This window comes from Capra hircus, chromosome 3 (assembly GCF_001704415.2).
Source record: "Capra hircus breed San Clemente chromosome 3, ASM170441v1, whole genome shotgun sequence".
Lineage (NCBI taxonomy): Eukaryota > Metazoa > Chordata > Mammalia > Artiodactyla > Bovidae > Capra > Capra hircus.
In genome coordinates, this window is record NC_030810.1 from 36,447,712 (window position 1) to 36,467,439 (window position 19,728).

General features: G+C 40.0%; 1 protein-coding gene across 3 annotated transcripts in view; it reads left to right on the top strand.

Annotated features, from left to right (window-relative positions):
• NFIA (nuclear factor I A) overlaps nt 1-19,728 on the top strand; it is a 401,134-nt gene that overhangs the window by 197,553 nt on the left and 183,853 nt on the right. For all 3 annotated transcript variants that reach the window (XM_005678336.3, XM_005678338.3, XM_005678337.3), the window contains exon 3: nt 1,438-1,503. In XM_005678336.3, coding sequence (XP_005678393.3) covers nt 1,438-1,503 — 66 coding nt within the window. The remainder of the gene's footprint in view (nt 1-1,437; nt 1,504-19,728) is intronic.

A 19,728-nucleotide genomic window follows, 5' to 3' on the forward strand; every position in this document is an offset into this window, starting at 1 on the left:
TAAAAAGCTATCACTTTGCCAGACTTAAATAAAAATTCAGATTTTTCTCATTTGAACCTTTGACTCAATCTAGAATTTTTGCTCTATGCACCAGGTTAAGCGCATCTAAAATTTTTAAAATAGACATTAAAAAAAAAGGACTTTCCAATAATTAAAATCTTCATTTGCCTAAAAGCAGGGAGTCTTTCTTACAGTAATAAATTAGTGCTTCTCGACCTAGGGCCACTAGTAGTACTGCTTCTTTGTGCAGTATTGGCAAGAAAGAGCGTGCTAAAGCTGTAACTCTGTTGGTGAAATAGAAGTAACGTTTTCAATTTAATCACAGCGAAGTGTCATGACCTTCTGATCCTGCATTGAACTTCTTGCTAAAATGGGGTCAGATTTCAGATAGCCCGTTCTAACTCTGTGAAGTCAAGGTAAAGTGCAGATCCAGGCTTTCCATAGATACAGAGATTTTTCTAGAAAATTTTTTGGGTTTTTTGATAATATTATATACTGTTTCAAGTCTCAGACAAATGCTTTACGTAAAAAACTCTCTTCTTGAAATAGTTTGCCTTTTTTCTCCTTTCCCCAAGAAAATGTATCATAAGTATGCTTACTTCTAATTCTATGAAAGTTTTTGATCTAACTGGTTTATCTCATCTTAAAATTATATGTTACTTTATTTTAAATTGTCTCATTTCGAAGTTAAATTGATTGGATTAAATTTTTAGTTTAAAAATGGTTGTAGTTTTATCAGTAAAATAAAAAATAAATGCGATTCAATAAAGGTGTGCAAGAACCTGTTTTTGCTCACAGGCCCCTTTGGGATCTCCCAGATGCGTTGGTACAAGAGGAAAAGAGTAATTACCAAGTGGGGGGAGATGTATACCTTTTAGAAAGATGTCTTTGAGCGACCCTGTTGTTTTAAGTAAAGGCGCTAGAGTATTAGGATTCTAGTATTTAATGGTGTTAGCCTGCATAATCTGTTGCTGTAATACGGAGCTAAATATCAACAGAACTTGTTTCTGTTGTTTGGGTTGCTTTTATATACCAGCTTCAAAATATGTTTTGACACTTTATTATGTTCTGAATCAAGCTTCAGATGTGTGTAATGAAGGATGAAGTCTTTATCAGACTCTAGTGTATAAATAATGGAGAAGAGCAGTTTGGAAAGGGTCTCTGTGTAGGAGGATGGTTTCTGAAGAGTTTTAAGTTATGATCTGGCGCAAGCCAAGTGCTGCCGGAGGTGTAAACAGAACCGAGAGTCCTCTCTGAAGGCATGGGCTGCTGTGGCTGCCGCCCTGACTTTTCTTTCTTCCTTTTTTGATCATCACGTCACCTCTGTAATATTCTCTCTCCTGGTTTACACGCTGAACCTTTTGAGAAGTCTGCCACCTCTGATCCACTTTCTTTCACAGACCCTGTAATTTTTGGCCATATTTTTATGTTTTTCAGATTCAAGTCAATCTGAAAGTCCCAGCCAGCCAAGTGATGCTGACATTAAGGACCAGCCAGAAAATGGTAAGTTTAGTTTGGGACTCTGGTTGCTGCTTTGAGAGTCCATGGTAGCCCGCAGCCAACCAAGTAGGAGGACTTCAAGGTCTGCCCGAGTGGGTGGCCCACACAGTAAGAACAGTTTTTGAGAACTTAAGGAATTTTCTGGATCACTCTTAACAGCCCCAAACCCTTCCCCTCAGCCACAAACTCTATCAGGGTACTCTTTTTATTATTATTATTTTTTAATTTAAATTTTTATTTTTACTTTATTTTACTTTACAATACTGTATTGGTTTTGCCATACATTGACATGAATCCAGAACCTTCGTTCCCAGGAAAGTTGGTTACTGTGTGAGGCAGGGTTGAGTTACCTCATCAGTATCATTTACAGCATAAGTGAGGAGCCAGTGCCTTTTTATTTCAGTTCCTTTTAATGTGGCAAGTGACCCACGATCTTCTTCACGATGATTTAAGTTTATTGACTGACAAGTATTTTTGAGGCCTTTTGGAAGATTTTTGCTTCTGCTAAATAATTACTGTAAGAAAATGATGTCTGCCTTTGAAAGATTTTCACTTTAAGTTGTCTAAAACAGTAAGGGTACATGACAGTATAAAATTTGTCAGTTACATAAATGTATAAGCTGTATATTGCAGGAATTTGATTAACCTAGAATACACACTTTATATATGAACACAGTAGCATCCACTAAAATACTAAGTGTGTAGTATATGTGCTTCAAGGATGAAAACAGTTGTCATAGGTTAGAATTTGAGTAAAACCATCAGTTTCAGTGAAAACTGAGAAGTGAACTAGTGGTACTCATCACAGGCTAAAGACTGTATTACACACTTTCATGGATATAATCTCCTAAAATTCCATAGTGCTCTTCCTTGATGAAAGAGCTGAAGCCTCTAATGGTAGCTTGAGCATGAAGGGCCTTCGAAGGGAATATGGCACTGTGGCTAAAAGCTCAGGCGGTGGGGTCAGACCTGTGTTTAAATTCTGCTTCTATTCTTTCTTTCCTTTGTAATTTTGAATAGGTTATTTACCCTCACAGAGTACTGACTTATTTCTTCTTTGAAGTGGTACGGTAATAATATTACTGACATGTTGAAGAATTAAATAAGATAATATATATAACATGCTCACAGTAGTATCTTTCATAGTACTTTACACTAAATAAAAGTTGACTGTTGTTCAGTATTCCTTGTATGATTTTTCTAGTTAGTATAATATTTTGTTTTTCACTTACTTAAAATGACCTCATTCCTCCTGTCTAATTTTTGTTGTTCTATTTTTCTGTCTTGGTCTCCACCCGATCTTTTAGAATAGATAGGTAAACTGAATTATGTCCGTGTTGTGGGGTGGAGGATTGATTTTATCACTTTGAATAGCCTATCACTGATTTCTCAGGATTTGTTCATTTCCCAAGCCTCAGAAATTCTCTACAGTGTTGCTGGGCTCCCATATTAAATATGCACTGTCTTGCTATTCCTCTCCTCATCCTGGTATTTTGGTGGTATTTTACGTATCAAAGTTGTCTTTTCGCAGCAGGCATTAAAAAAGAGAGAGAGAGAGAAAGAGACCTCTGAAGGCTTGTTTTTAGTGTCATAAACAGCTACATCTTACTTTCTGTTGACATTTTAAAGAGTGATATTTATAGACTAGTTTCACTCTTTATTTCCCATTTGACTTATAGGTGATGGCTTATATATCTCTTTTTTACATTTAATATATCTATGTATAATCGGCTTGAAGTTGTGTCCAGAGGTATTCATTTTATTTTCACTGTTAAGAACTGGTGGGCTGCTGGGGTGTGTGGTTCTCGTGTTTGGGTCTGGCTGCCCCTCTTGCAGGCCTGCGATTCATCTGTCTTCATAAAATGGCCGACAAGCTGTTCACATGCAAATATAAATTGAGGGCATGAGAGGCCTGGCATGCCTTTCTGGAGCTGCTGTAATACCGATATTGTGCATTTCCCATTCCAAAAAGCAACCAGGATTGAGCCTGAATTTTTCGGCCAAAGACGAGAGACTAGCCAAGTTCATTGTTAACCGCAGATCACTTGGTGCCACCTCAAGGATTCACAGTACCGTTTGGGAAGGATCATGTGAGTTCAAAGAAGGAAAGTATTAATATCCAGGAGAGACAATAATAAATTCCTATGTTTCAAATTTCTATTTATTTCAGAGAAAGAGATGTTGCTTCATCTTAGAGAGTTCCAACTAGAGTTCACACTAGAGGAACACCAGCCTCTTCAGTTTCCTCTTTCTGCCTTTTGTCAATCTCAGATGAAGTTATTTGAGGAAAAAAATTATTTTTTTTCCTCTTTTTTAAAGATGTATAATCCCTGAAGGAAAATAAATGAAGATTTCTGGACTAGGTATTTAGATGCATTAGATGACTTTCTGGGGTTGCTTTGATCGACTCTTCTTTCGTTTTCATTACCCCAGGTTATGGAAGATGAGTTCCTGAAAGGTTTTTGTTTGTTTGTTTCTTTCATTTTTGTTTTTAAGAAGAGAACACTCATAAATGTATCAACAAAACTCTTAGAGAACTTTTGAAATCTTGGTGGATGAAGAAGTGACGGACTCTGATCTTCAAATAAAGTGGGAACTCATTATTCCTTCTTTATGTATATATTTGAGGGGAAATAGTATTCTTTTTATCCTAGCTCTTGAAGAGAAAGGTAATGGGAAACGAATGGTATTTTCCTAGTAAACCATGGAGAATGAATAGACAAATGGTAACATGCTGTTTCATCCAAAACCATAAACTAGGCCATGTAACTCTACCTAAAGTGGATGCAGCTGTTTCTTCCCTGCGCAACTAGTCTCTCTATTTCTACAGAATTTTTGCTTTCTTTTCTTGTACTCCCTTAAGACTCAACTGTAAAAGAAAACAAATCTTTGTCCAATTAGAGTATTACATGGGAATTTTGAAGGAATTATCTGAAACCCAGAGATAAAATGTCAGAATCACTGAAACTCAACACTGGTATAATGTAATGAACTCCACCTCTAGAGTCAAACAGGCCTGAGTTCAAATGAAACGAGGCTGGGTGACTTTGAGTAAGGTGTTGCCCCAATCTCAGTCTTCTTATCAGTAAAATAGGAACACTATAATTTCCTAGCTCCTGAGTAACAAAATGAGAATGTGCCTGTGAAACAGCATAATGTGGGTTCATAGTAAGCACTCAAAGATAACCATCAGTTCAGTTCAGTTACTCAGTCCTGTCTGACTCTTTGTGACCCTATGAATTGCAGCATGCCAGGCCCCCCTGTCCATCACCAACTCCCGGAGTTCACTCAGACTCACGTCCATCGAGTCAGTGATGTCATCCAGCCATCTCATCCTCTGTTGTCCCCTTCTCCTCCTGCCCCCAATCCCTCTCAGCATCAGAGTCTTTTCCAATGAGTCAACTCTTCACATGAGGTGACCAAAGTACTGGAGTTTCAGCTTTAGCATCATTCCCTCCAAAGAAATCCCAGGGCTGATCTCCTTCAGAATGGATTGGTTGGACCTCCTTGCAGTCCAAGGGACTCTCAAGAGTCTTCTCCAACATCACAGTTCAAAAGCATCAATTCTTTGGCGCTCGGCCTTCTTCACAGTCCAACTCTCACATCCATACATGACCAAAGGAAAAACCATAGCCTTGACTAGACGGACCTTAGTCGGCAAAGTAATATCTCTGCTTTTGAATATACAATCTAGGTTGGTCATAACTTTTCTTCCAATGAGTAAGCATCTTTTAATTTCATGGCTGCAGTCACCATCTGCAGTGATTTTGGAGCCCCGAAAAATAAAGTCTGACACTGTTTCCACTGTTTCCCCATCTATTTCCCATGAAGTGATGGGACCGGATGCCATGATCTTCGTTTTCTGAATGTTGAGCTTTAAGCCAACTTTTTCCCTCTCCTCTTTCACTTTCATCAAGAGGCTTTTTAGTTCCTCTTCACTTTCTGCCATAAGGGTGGTGTCATCTGCATATCTGAGGTGATTGATATTTCTCCCGGCAATCTTGATTCCAGCTTGTGTTTCTTCCAGTCCAGCGTTTCTCATGATGTACTCTGCATAGAAGTTAAATAAGCAGGGTGACAATATACAGCCTTGACGTACTCCTTTTCCTATTTGAAACCAATCTGTTGTTCCATGTCTAGTTCTAACTGTTGCTTCCTGACCTGCATACAGATTTCTAAAGAGGCAGGTCAGGTGGTCTGGTATTCCCATCTCTTTCAGAATTTTCCACAGTTGATTGTTATCCACATAGTCAAAGGCTTTGGCATAGTCAATAAAGCAGAAATAGATGTTTTTCTGGAACTCTCTTGCTTTTTCCATGATCCACCGGATGTTGGCAATTTGATCTTTGGTTCCTCTGCCTTTTCTAAAATCAGCTTGAACATCAGGAAATTCACAGTTCACGTATTGCTGAAGCCTGGCTTGGAGAATTTTGAGCATTACTTTACTAGCATGTGAAATGAGTGCAATTGTGTGGTAGTTTGAGCATTTTTTGGCATTGCCTTTCTTTGGGATTGGAATGAAAACTGACCTTTTCCAGTCCTGTGGCCACTGCTGAGTTTTCCAAATTTGCTGGCATATTGAGTGCAGCACTTTCACAGCATCATCTTTCAGGATTTGAAATAGCTCAACTGGAATTCCATCACCTCCACCAGCTTTGTTCATAGTGATGCTTTCTAAGGCCCACTTGACTTCACATTCCAGGATGTCTGGCAAAGCTCAGATCTGTAATGAGATATGCATATTCAAAAGGAAACAAGCTGGGAGATTTGGAGTAGAAAGAGGAAGAGTGTCAGCGATAAACCAGGACTCTACAGAGACATCTTCTGTAGATACCTACGCTGTTCCGAAATGTCAGGTTTAAGTCTCTTAAATCTGTCTGTAATCCCTGTAGTGGCATATCTCTTTTGTTGCTTAGTTCTCTTCTTCACATTCTGTTTCCCTCTCAGGAGTTGAGAACTACAGAAGTGACGCAGAGTTGCTAGGGCCTTCAGAATGAAGGCCCAAGAAGGTTATTCTAGAAGGATGGCAATTCACTTAGATGTCTTTAATCTGGGCTGAATTTTTCCTTGGCACAAACCCAATCGAATCTCCCTTATTAAAACTATAAGCTGTTGATGGACAGAATTCACGACCAATTTTAGTTGCTTTGAACACGACACATACCTAGTATTTATTAAAATTAATAGGTAGACAAATAAACTGTCATTATCCCCAAATGGTTTTTGAGTATTTGCTCATTATTGATTTACCAAGAGGCTTTTAAGGAGAAAAAAAAAAAACCCTGGAGAAGTTGAAAATCTAATTTGAGTATGGGGGAAAGTTGTACAGTGGTACATAGTTTTTGAGTATTTGCTCACTGTTGATTTACCAAGAGGTTTTTAAGAAAAAATAAAACCCTGAAAAAGTTGAAATCTAATTTGGTTGTGGGGGAAAGTTGTATAGTTGTGCATGTATGACAAATGGACACACATACACAGCTATGACTAATAGTGCTGGGAAGCCAGAGCTCGGGGCTATTCTAACGGACATAGTAGATCAAGTTGTAACTCCACCCTCACCCCACCCTAATGAGCAGGTGTGATCAAAGATATGAAATACCATCATGTTCGTTTATGGTTGATGACCGTAAAGAATGGAATCCTACTTCAGCCTGAAGTTTTCAATCTGACTGTTATCATTCATTCAATCCTTTTGCGTGTTACAGAAATCCCCTTTCTGGCTTTTCAAGAGCTCCTGAAGGTTTAAAGCCTTATATGTTAGACTGCGACTTTGAAGATCTACTCATAGCACATTTATGAATTCCCAGGAGGTACTTTGGCTACTGTGAAGAGTTTCTGTGGCACAGAATACTCGCAATGCTTCCTCAGTACTTACAGGGCCTATGAACAGTCCTCCAGAGCTTGGGTTCTGTGTGGCATCGGGTCACGCATTCATGAGGGCGAAGCTCATGTGATAGCCCTCCTGCTTAATTCCAGGCACACTTCCGTGGGGCCACACTGAGGCAGTGACTGAGGGAGTAGCGTCGTCCAGCACTGGCAGTCTGAAAGCACACCCCCAACGGGGACTCCCTTAGCTAAAACAAGAGAAGATAGTGTACAGTTCCCGCGCCAGAAAAAGAAAAGCTGTGTTCACAAGCTTTGATTAGATTTTGTTTTTCCTATTTACTATCTCTCATCACTTATACAAGCTGCTAATAATAATAATCTCATCTTAGTGGTTTTAAAAATGTGATATTTATAGCAGGAAATCAGGGTTGGTCTTTAGATAATTTTCTTTAGGTTTAATCATGTTGACTCTTCCTCATTTATCTGGTAGTTGCATGTGTGTTGGTGGCATCAACTCTCAGGTGGGCCACTTGCTTGCAATCAGTGGAAAGCCATTAATCATGACGTTTGCCCCCGATTTTGAAAATTTCCAGCTCTATCTGCCAGTTCAAAAATCACCCTGGAGTATTGGTTGGATCTCGTGTTCAGCATCTTTGTTTATGATCTTGTATCACCAAACTAGGTATTGTTGCTAAGTGTTGCTAGATGAACAGGGAATCTCAGTTGTTAGTATTTCACTGGTGGGCTTCCCTGGTGGCTCAGATAGTAAGGCGTCTGTCTGCAATGCAGAAGACCCGCGTTCGATCCCTGGGTTGGGAAGATCCCCTGGAGGAGGAAATAGCAGCCCACTCCAGTATTCTTGCCTGGAAAATCCATGGACAGTGGAGCCTGGTAGGCTACTGTCCATGGAGTTGCAAAGAATCAGACACGACTGAGCGACTTCACTTTCACTTTCATTAGTAACTCATTTCTGTATTTTGAGTATTTCAATACTTATGAAATAACTTCCAAGGATACTGACTTCCTGAGTTAAGATTTGTATGTAGGATTAACTCTGTAACTTGGTGGTGAGCTAAGAAATATAAATTTATATTTCTCTTTTGGACAAGCATTCTTTTATCTGATAATCATTACAAAGTTCAGGCCTTCTGCTTTAACTTTTTTCTCATTACTTCCTCAAATATATGGGAGATATATTGCAGTATGATATTATTAGTACATAGTTGGAAGGTAAAATAAAATTCATGTTTCTAAATGCTAAGAATTGTTTCTTGCTACTGAATGGACTGCTGTTTCAGGAACTATTTTGATTATTGGTCATTTTAGTTGTGTCATTTTCGGAATTTTGAAGGCAGTGCACAGCTGAACAGTTAACATTTTATTGGGAAAGCAGGAGCACTCTAGCACCATTGACTTGTAAATAAAGCTTGTCAATATTTCATAATTTGCATGACTTTCTTTTACAATTACCTAGCAACAGTTATTCTCAGCAGTGTTCTTTCCAAAAACCCTGCAGGGACAGACACAGTAGAGTGACCACCAAAATAGCAGCAATAACAGTAATGATCAATATTCTAAATATTGTAAAGGTCCCAACTCAGGGAAACATTGAAACCTAAATGCCTTCTGGTTTCCAGATCTGTGTAATTAAATTCTGACTGATGTATTTTCAGCAATGAGATGGAGCTAGTCTATCTTGTTTTAGAGACTGGGGAACTAGAATTTGGTTTAATCTAAAATGTCAGTCTGAGGCCAGGTGAATTGTGCTTTCTTAAATATTGTTAGCAAATGTGATCCATCATTGTTTGCAGGGGCTCTTTAGAAATGCCTCCAACAAAGTAAATTTTTGAATCTTGCGTTTAGAAAGATGAGGTACCAGGTGAGACTGGAGGCTTCCTCCACAGGCTTAACACAGTATAGAGTACTCTGAGCTTTATTTACTACAGGATCCAGGGTAGTAAAAGAGCCTTTTCAACTGAAAAGAGGAGGAGGAAATTTGTCATTTTAAAAAAGTCATTTACTTCTCACATTAGGGATATTTTATTGTCTACATATACAGGTTAACTAGGTGAACAGACTTTAAGTGGTTGGCTAGTAGCCAAAATAGGGAATGGATTAGACTCCTATTCCCCTGATTTCCAAATTCTGAAATGGACTGGCTGGGTGGTCTATTCCAGACACAACCCTCCCTACCCCCACCCCTCGCAAACCTATCCCCACCACCAATCCCTCACGCACAAATTGTATAGAGGAAAGAAGATATAAAGGGGTGTCTTTCTCATCCTCAAATTTCTTCTGTGTCTATGACTCATGGTCCAGGAGAAACAACCATTTGGATGTAACATAGAATAGAAACATCAAATAGAAAAGTGATTTTAAGTGTTTGTTTATATTTATATGGGATTGTGTAAATATATCCATAGATCTCAATTCTCAAAACAGGAAGCAATGCTGTTCATATTTGAATTGGGCTCAGAAAAGAAATCAGATGAGCGGCCGCCGTCAAGTCGCAGTGGCGTGGAGAAGCTGTGGTGGGTGCTGCGCCTGCTGTTCAGGGGCCGCGCCGTCTGCACTGCTCTCTGTTCCCTGGGTTTGAACCCTGGATAGGCCCTGATAGAACCTTTGGCAGATCTTCTTAGAAGGACCTACAGTGCACTCCTATTAGTCGCTTTTGTGTACTTCTCTCTGTCACTGAAAAATCCACATGGTGAATTATCAGGGAAGCTAGTTTGGGTCAGGAATAGTGTATAAGCTCTCTTTGCCATACATAATAGGGTCTGATTTGACACTTGAGGGTGAATTTGTTGATTTAAATCCTGTATATCATTTTGGGGAAAGAATTATCCATTTGTGGATCATATTAGTAAACTGAATGCAATATAAATAATTTATTTGGGGATTTGGAGCCGCTAATCCAGATTGATTAGTTGTCTGCTAGAAAAATTCATGTGACCACAAGGACTTTTGGCACCTTTTCCCTCTACAGCTTCCTCATTCTTTTTCTCTTCTTCAGGTTTCACTTAGCTCCAGGCAACTCTGTTCCCTTGGCATTGCCTTGTCGTTAAGGAAATCTACTGGGATAGCGCAAATCGAGGTGGGGGGAGGGGTAGTATTTACTGCAGATTACTCTGCCCCTTCTCAATTGTTAAGTTCTACACTTGGTTGATTTTAACCCAAAGAGAACAGGGGAGTCTCATATGCCTTATCCACAGGCATCGTATGGCGAATATCCAAAGAGAAAAGTATAAAGAATGTGGTGGTGGATCCTAGCACAATAGGAATAGGTTTCCAACAATCTCTCCATGAAGGAAAGTCGGTGTTTTCTTAGACCTCTGTAAGTATTTTTGCAACCAGAGAGCTTCTCGGCAAGCTGAGTTCGTAAACTCAAGAGATGAACAAATAGAAGCGAAATCACAGCTTCTGAATAGGTCAGATTAGCAAAGGAGAGCTGCCATTATAAGCCTGACACTGAGCATCTGTTAAGGAGAAATCAGTTGTCCAAGCCACCTAAAGACCTGCACCTCAGTTTTCTTATAAGTCATCTGCTTGCTCAGTCACTCAGTCATGTCCAGCTCTTTGCGACCCCATGGAATGCTGCCAGTCAGGCTCCTCTGTCCATGGGATTCTCCAGGCAAAAATATTGGAGTGAGTTGCCATTCCCTATTCCAGGGGATCTTCCCAACCCGGGGATCCAATCTGTATCTCTTGTGTCTCCTGCATTGGCAGGTAGATTCTTTACCAGTGAGCCACGTGGGGAGCCCAGATAGTTATTAAGAATCTGCTGGGTACATTTGGACTATATGCTGGATGCATTGAGGGACTACAGCGATGGATCAGACTTCCCATTCTGGAGGACCTGGTAATCTAGTAAGGGGAAAAAGGCTTCATTCATTCTTTCAGCAAATATTTATCAGATGTATTCTCAGAACCAGATTTGCTGAGTAAAACAGATAACATCTCTGCTGGAGGGAAACACACATAATATAGCAGGTGATGTTAAATATTATGAAGAAAGACAAAGCTAGATAAAGAAAAACGGGGCTTTCTAGGTGACACTGGGGGTAAAGAACCCCCTGCCAGTTCAGGAGACAAAAGAGATATGGTTCCATCCCTGGGTCGGGAAGATCACCTGGAGGCAAGCATGGCAATCCACTCCTGTATTTTTGTCTGGAGAATCCCATGGACAGAGGAGCCTGGAGGGCTACAGAGTTGGACAGGACTGAAGCGACTTAGCATGCATGCACACCCAAGGGCTAAACAGTGGAGTATAGGGCACTATATTACAGAAGGTAGTCAGGGAAGGCCTTTTTGACCTGTTGACTTTTGAGCTAAGACTTGATGGCAGTAAAGAAGAGAACTATGCAGATATTTGGGACTTCTCTTCTAGAAAGAGGGAACAGTAAATGGAAAGACCCAGAGGCATGTTGGAGGAACAATCAGGGTTAGGGTGGCTTGTGGCACATAAGTGAAAGAAGAGCAGTTGGCAACAGGGCTAGCAGGAAGCCAAATTATACTGAACTTTGTTGGCCAAGGAAAGACATAGCAAATCCTTGATAAACTATAATATGCTCAACAAAGGAATGCACATACCAAATCCATTCATTTCTTGATGTAGTGGATATACCCTGAGCCCTTGCGCTGTGTTAGATACTTAATGTTGAGTGGTGAACAAAGCAAAAAGGCCTAATTCATAGCACTGTCAAAGGAGACTGTCGTCTGCCATGGCAGTATCTTTTAGTATCCCCAAAGGTTTTCCTTATGCATACGTTACTGAAAACAGAGTCACTTGCATAGGATATTTGACTTCACGTACTCTCTCATGCAAACAATTCTTTTTTTCATTTAATGGAGATCTAAATCTGTGGGGCTGCAGTTTAACCCTTATCTCAGGACTCTGTTTAGATTGTAAATCCTCAGGTCTCAAGTCCATGACCACGAAGCTTGATTTTTTTTTTTTGCCTCCCAATTGTTGCTAGATTTAGCAAATAAAAACACAAGATACCAAGTTAAATTTGCTTTGCAGAACCACAACAAATAAGTATTTTAGTATTACATGGGCTCTATTTATTACAAAAAAGGACTTGTTTATCTAAACCAAGTCATGTATTTTATCTGGCCACCAGTCCTAGTTCTCTGCACACTCCCATGGAGGTTACATGGGCAGCAGTAAGAGCAGTATGGGAAACGGCTCAGTTAGTCTGTGATGATTTCAGTGATCACAAAGGGTCAAACCACTGGAATTTAACCTGCTGGAAATGAGACCTGAGAAGAGTAACACGAAGTTCTAATGACTCAACTGCTTAAATTCCATTCATTCTGCATCTGCCGGTAGCCCAGTCGTTGTCTTGGAACAATAAGCCACTTGTGTGGCATAGTCAGTAGGTATAATACTGTAGTTGAGAGCCATTCAACCCATCCAGGTCAGTGTGTAAGTTTAATTAGTGGAACTGTAATTGAGTAAGGCATAGGGACATCATGTGAGTCACATCTTCAAAGGAAGTATATCTTGTCGCAAGTCCTAGATATTGGCAGACTGGTTGCCTCATGAAAGATGGCGAAAGTAGAAAATCAGGCAAATCACACAGCACTGGAAAAGTCCACATTCAAAAGTAAGGTAGAGAAAAGACCTTTAGGTTGACTTGAAAATAAACGGTGCTATTTTCTTTATGCTCTACAGGAATCTAAATATATATTATGTTCTCATTTAGGGCTGTTTTACTAGCTGTGACAAAACATGTTTGAGTGTGTTATAAGAACATGATGTGGTCTTTGTACCCTCCAACTTAAAGAAAGGATAATGTCCACAGATTCAAGGAAAGCACTTTTGGAAATCAGGGCTAAACTGTGTTGGGCTTTGGAGCCAGGTAATGACAAAAATAATGAATTTGCTGGTAACAGTCATGCTGTTGATAATGGCTCACATTTGTTGTGGGTTTTCCATGTGCTGGTGGGGTAGTTCAGGTCTCCCAAGAAGAATATGCCCTTACGGAATTAGATGTGCAGGGATATGGGGGGCTAACATCTGTGAGCTATAAAGGGAGGGAGCCAGGTTGGCTGCAGAGGCTTCAGACTGCAATACTGATCTGATACCTGTGAGAGGAGAGAGGAAAGGGAGGAGGATTGGGGAGGAAGAATCCTAGACGTGAGGGAGCTTCTAAGAAAGTTTTGTACAGGCCAGTGGAAAGTCTTTGAGCCAGTCACTTGTTATAAAGTGTTTTTTTTTTTTCTCCCCATAGGAACCAGTCTGCATTAGTATCCTCTTCTTTAATCATTTAATGGGAGCCTGGAGGAAGCTCTCTGGAACAAACATGGTAGTAAATCCAGAGGGGAGAGATTGGAGTTGTCAGGCAGTGGTGCTTCTTGTCACATGTGATATGAGTGGCTCATTTTTGTGGCCACCACAGCAAGGCACTGTGCCAAGAGGTCTAGATTCATGATCTTATTTCACTCCAATACAACCCTTGGAGATTGGTATTATTAGTGTACCCATTTTACAGATGAGGAAACTGAGACACAAAAGAATTTAGGTAGCTTTCCCACAGTCAAGAAGGCAGAAAGAGTACTCACAGGACAGAGTTTACAAACTTACATGTCAGAAGCTAATTGCTACATTACAGAAAGAACAGTATTCAAACTCGGGTTCTGTAACTTATTGATGATGTAAATTTGGGCAAACTTTTGGACTTGTGTTTTCTTATTTATAAGGTGGGATGCCATCGCCTTCTCAGGAAATGTATTTTAGTTGCTGTTTTTGTTTTGAGCTTAAGCAGTGTTCGTTCTTTCCTTCCCCGTGTTGTTTGCTCATTTAGGATGAGCATCTCATACTCTTAGGTATCTGCCTCAGCCTTGCTCAGGCACCCACAGGCTTAATTAATCCTCGGAACTGAAAAAGGACTGTTTCTATGCAGATTATGTATATGGATGTATCTCTGTGGATGTGTGTATGTGTATATATTGCCCAGAACTTGTAGTGATTCATAGGACATGCACAACAAAGTGTAGTCTACCATCCTTTCATCCACCTCTTTGCTTCATGGAAACAAACTCTGTGCTAGATGGCAATCTGGAATGTGTCGGTTTCTTGTTTTTAATTTTGGGGGCACAATTACATTCTTTTGGAAAAATTATGTTCTTATTTTTCGTATGAACATTTTTACTCTTTTTCCTACAGTCTCAAGCACTATTCCTATATGGATCAACAGTGACTATTTTTAAACAATGGACTAAATTTTCATTTGATTTTTGTGCTGAAGGTGGAGTGTATAAAAGTAGTTGTAAGGTGTTTTTACCAGATGCCATTGTATTTGTTGGATGGTATAAAACAATTATGACTGCCAATAAATTTGAAAGTATTTCACTTGGAAAAGATGTAGGAATGTAGTTTTATTGAAAACATAAAAATAAGGAGTTTATTTCCACTCCCCATTTTTGTGCAGTACAATAGAAATTTGTACATCATCCCTTTGATTTTAGATTTCTGAATTATTTAAAAGAATCGGTTAATTCTCCATTTCAAGTGAGTAAGACAAAGTTCATTAGGATATCTGATTCCTAGCATGTCCCCCATTCACAGATCATGTTAACTCCTTAGAGAGGTTTATCTTTTAAAATTGCAAATGCTGTCCAAACTGAAAGCTTTTCAATGTAATGCCTTCTTACAGTTTGGGACTATAAGTAAGATCTTTAATATAGAGAAGGGATGAGTCACCTTGTCAGAGCATCAGTCAGTTCTAAAGGTAGCAGTGCTCAGGACATGCATGTGCAGTGAGTTCTAGTAGATTTGCAAATTGCTATCATGAAAGATACATAAGTAAAATTCAACACGCACTAACAGTGTTCCTGACCAGTGGTTACCAACTGGTGGTTCTTGAATGGAGTCAAAGAAAACAAAATCTTAAAAGAGACTGTGCATTTTTCCCTGGATAATAAGAAGCATAGCTGACAGTTTTTGCTTTTGACTTTGTGAGCTCACTGGTCATGTAACACAGAGAGAGACCTGCTTGGCAGTTGTAGTTTGAATTCATCTAATAAAAGATGGAGGGGAGATAAATGATCCAGTATTTAGTAAAGATGGTAGGTTAAATACTTTGAGAAATAGGCTCCATGAGAGGGAAAATATTTTAAGATGTCTTTAACAGTGAAAAGATACGAAAGTCTCTGTGGTAGACCAGTAGTTAAGAATAGCCTTTAACTTTCCCTTTGGAAGGAGAGGGGAAAAGAGAAAAGCAGGTACCAGGAAGAGCCAGTGAAGAGGAGTTGTGCCCGGGCCTGCTCATCATCTCCAGAATGCATCCTTTTATTCATCTCAACAGACATTATTAAATTCACTTCTGTCTAAGCAGAATTGATAGTAAGGGCCACGGGAAAAAGCCACTCAAAGTAAGAGACTTGGGTAGCACTTCTCTATATAAATTGACCCAGGAAATCATACTTTCAGAATACAGTAGCTTAACAAAGTTGGGGTCGCTTGATCATACATTGTTGTGTTGGACATTTGTATTCTGGGTTCAGAGCTCTTCCAGTGTGGATTCTGTGCATCAATAGGCGTGGTGAGAAAACTGACCTCAGTAGAATAATAGTGTGTGTGTGTGTGTGTGCTAGGCACTTTAAATTGTTGCACTGTGTTGTCTTAATTTGGCCTAATCTAAGACCTGGAGGATGAGGTTCGGGGAGGCTGAGGCGCAGATCCGTGGCCAACAGCTAGTGAAGGGCAGAGGAAGTGCTGCTTTGCTTTTCTGGGGAAGGCTCTGGCATTGTCACAGATGATAAGCAGTGAGGTGCTTTGAAATGTCTTGGAATGCTTTACACTCAGCAGTGACAATAATCTCAAGTAATTTGTATTATTGGTACAATAATTGTATTATTTCAATGTGTTTTCTCTGTGTCCTGCCCCTTCTTCCCAGGGAAATTGCAAACATGAGGTTAGAGAATGACCGTGGTGATGATACACCAGTAGTGGTTAATCAGTCCACACTAGACAACCTCGTCACTTGTTTTAGCTGAACATTGACTAATGTAAAGAGTCATGTGTCACAATATGCTTAAAATTAAACCAATAAGAGAGATTTGCAGAATTCCGCATTCCCCTAGGGATAGGGTTACATGCCATGGGTCACGTGTGACAATCTGACATAGGCACCAAGTGAGGGAGATGGCATTATTAATAACAAATACATCATCATTTTTTAGAAAATGCAAAATAAAAATAAATAGAAGCCCTAATGTTTTCTTCCAGTCTCCCTAACATGTATTTTGAGGACATGGCTATTCTAGATAGTGTAGACTAGACTACTCTGGGGGGAAGAAATCAGTGTTCGTAGGAAGGAATTTCTGTTCCAAACATAGTATCTGGCAATCAAATAAATATTTTGGAGTGAAGGATGAGTGAACAAATGAGTGAATGAATGGATCTTGCCCTCGGGAGCTTGAAGTTTTTCCCATCCCTATCTTGCCCCTTCCCACATTCCTCTCCCCACTGATAACCACTCGTTTGTTCTCTATACCTTTGAAAAAGTGTTTTTCTCAAACTAAGATATATTTGACATATAACATCTTGTATGTTTAAAGCTGATTTGATACCTTTACGTTGCAGTATGATTGCCATTGTAGCATTAGGTGACACCTCTATGGCATTACACAGTTATCATTTTCTACTGTTGGGAACAATTAGGATCTAGTCTCTTAGCAAGTCTAATGTGTATAATATAGTATCATTGTCTATAATTACCATACTGTGTATTAGAGCTCCTGACTTGCTTATCCACTAGTTGTATGCACCCTGAAGTAACATCTCTTGCATTTTCCCACCCCTAGTCCAGTACTCTTGCCTGGAGAATCCCATGCATGGAGGGGCCTGATAGGCTGCAGTCCATGGGGTCGCTAAGAGTCGAACGCAACTGAGCGACTTCACTTTCACGCATTGGAGAAGGAAATGGCCACCCACTCCAATATTCTTGCCTGGAGACTCCCAGGGACAGAGGAGCCTGGTGGGCCGCCATCTATGGGGTAGCACAGAGTCGGACACCACTGATGCAACTTAGCAGCCGTCCCTGATAACCACCATTTTAGGAGTTCAGAGTCTTTTCAGGGAAATATATATTTAAAAGTAATTCCACCCCTTTTCTTAGTCATCTGTATATTTATTATTCATAATGTATGTGCTACTCCTTGTGTTAGGCAATGGGAATATAAAGATAAATGAGGTGTAGCCCAGTGTTCATCAAACATATATTCTAATAAGGAAGATGAATATTTAAATAAATATTTGCCATGAATTTTGACTGATCTCCTGAAGGTATTTAAGGTCTGTGATGAAAGTGGGTACAAATGATAAAAACTATGCAAGAAGCAGCAATAGTTAAGCTGTAGGTGTTCATACAAGAGCTTTATTAAACATTTGACCTAAATACTGAAATGTATCTATGTTCCTAGATATTACCTGTGGCTTTCTTGCCCCTTAGAATGAGCCCAAACCTCCACTCCACACACTGAAACAATCTGAACCTCACCCAGTGTTTCTGCATGTTTCTGGGAGGGCTTTCAGGCTGAGGTCCCTTGGTTCTCGGTTCCTACACCTGCAGTTAGTTTAAGTGATAAGTCTCTTTTCAAGCTGTACAATGCCCTCTCCCATGGTCTGTGTCCTAGATGTTGGAATGAGCCTTTTCCCCATGATTCTGTTCTGTGCACACATAGAACTTATCTGAGTTGCTGAGGTTGGTGGAGTTGTATGGTAATGGACTGGAGGAGGGAACTCTCAGAATACACAAGCCACTTCATACTGATTTTACACATTCTGCTCTTCGAAACACTGGGGCGGCTGTGCCATGTTGCCATTGCCCTCTCTTTTTCTCCCTTACCCTCTCCTGTCGGAGCTGCTTCTTGTTCTTGGTGGTGGTTTAGTCACTAAGTTGGGTCCCTCTCTTGCAACCCCATGGACTATATAGCCCATCAGCCTCCTCTGTCCATGGAATTTTCCAGGCAAAAATACTGGAGTGGGTTGCCATTTTCTTCTCCAGGAGATCTTCCCGACCCAGGGATCAAACTTGGGTCTCCTGCATTGCGGGCGGATTCTTTACAAACTGAGTCACCAGCGAAACTCTTCTTGTTCCTGTTTAGTTCTAAATGCAGAGGAGTTTCACTGTATCCTATTTCCTTGAATTTTACAATCTGATGTTCTTAGAGGGTCTCCTTTATTAATAAGAAATGTACCACCAGTATATTTTCCTAATCAAAGAATGCTAATGCTCTTAATAATAAATGGGATTCTCAGCTTCTGTTTATGTGAAAGAAAAGATACAGCATCCTTATTAAGCAAAAAGAACATTTGATCCACCATGTAAGGCTCAATTTGGCTAAGGCATGGTGTGTCTGAACAGGTTTTAATACACGATAGTCATATCATGTTTAATTCCTGGATGGCCAGTCATCCAGCATGTTTCCCTTGGAATGAAGCTTGCTGACTTCTTGGCTGACAGATAGAAAGCATCCATAAATGAGAGGCAGAGACAAAATTAAAATGTGACTTCTTTGGCATCCACCTTTCGAACCTAGGCCTTCCCCCACTTTACTCTAATTCAATTTAGGAGATGTTGGATGGAAACTAATACAGTTAAAAAGAACTTCATGTAATCTCACTAACATTCTTAGAACATGATGCTCAAGGTTTTCTGGTCAAGGATATTTGCATTTGCATTTATAGAACAGTTAGAGGCAGAATTCTGTGCGTGTGAAAAGTCCTTGCTCTGAGAATGACATTTCCAAGCTGTCAAAATCTGATGCACTCAAAGCTAAACCCAAAATTGCCTTTTATTCTGTAAATATTGAAGAAAGGGCTTAGCATGGCACCACTGAACTTGCTAGCCAAGGAACTAGCCTACTGGATTGGAATCAGAAAAAGGCTCTTTGTTGAGTTTAAATTGTCACAAAATTCAAGCGTGAAGGATACAGTGAGAAAGTATCGCAAGCAGTCATAGGCCCACGTTTTCTTGCGGGCCGCTCAGCGCCTTTGACACTATTTTCTGGTGCGTCATTGGGGGTGTAAGAAAATTGCATGAATCTACGTTGTTTGACTGTTCTTATCTCTAATGTCTACAGTGAACCACAGAGATACTCACACTAAACCTTCACATATTGTTCATCCAGTCAACCAATATTTATTTATTAAACATCAGCTGGACCTGCTGGATGCCTGACACTGTTCCAAGCATTAGTTACAGGACTGATGAAGCCCAGAGAAGCAAAGAGATATGCCTGAGATAACACATGAATTAGCAGTAGACCTGAGACCCTGAATATCATGTCCCCTATCAAAAATTCTACTCTATTATCACTCTGCCTTGCTTAGGCTTCTCCTTCTCTCCCCTTGTCCCCCAAATAGACTGAAGTCCAGTAGTTACTTGAAAG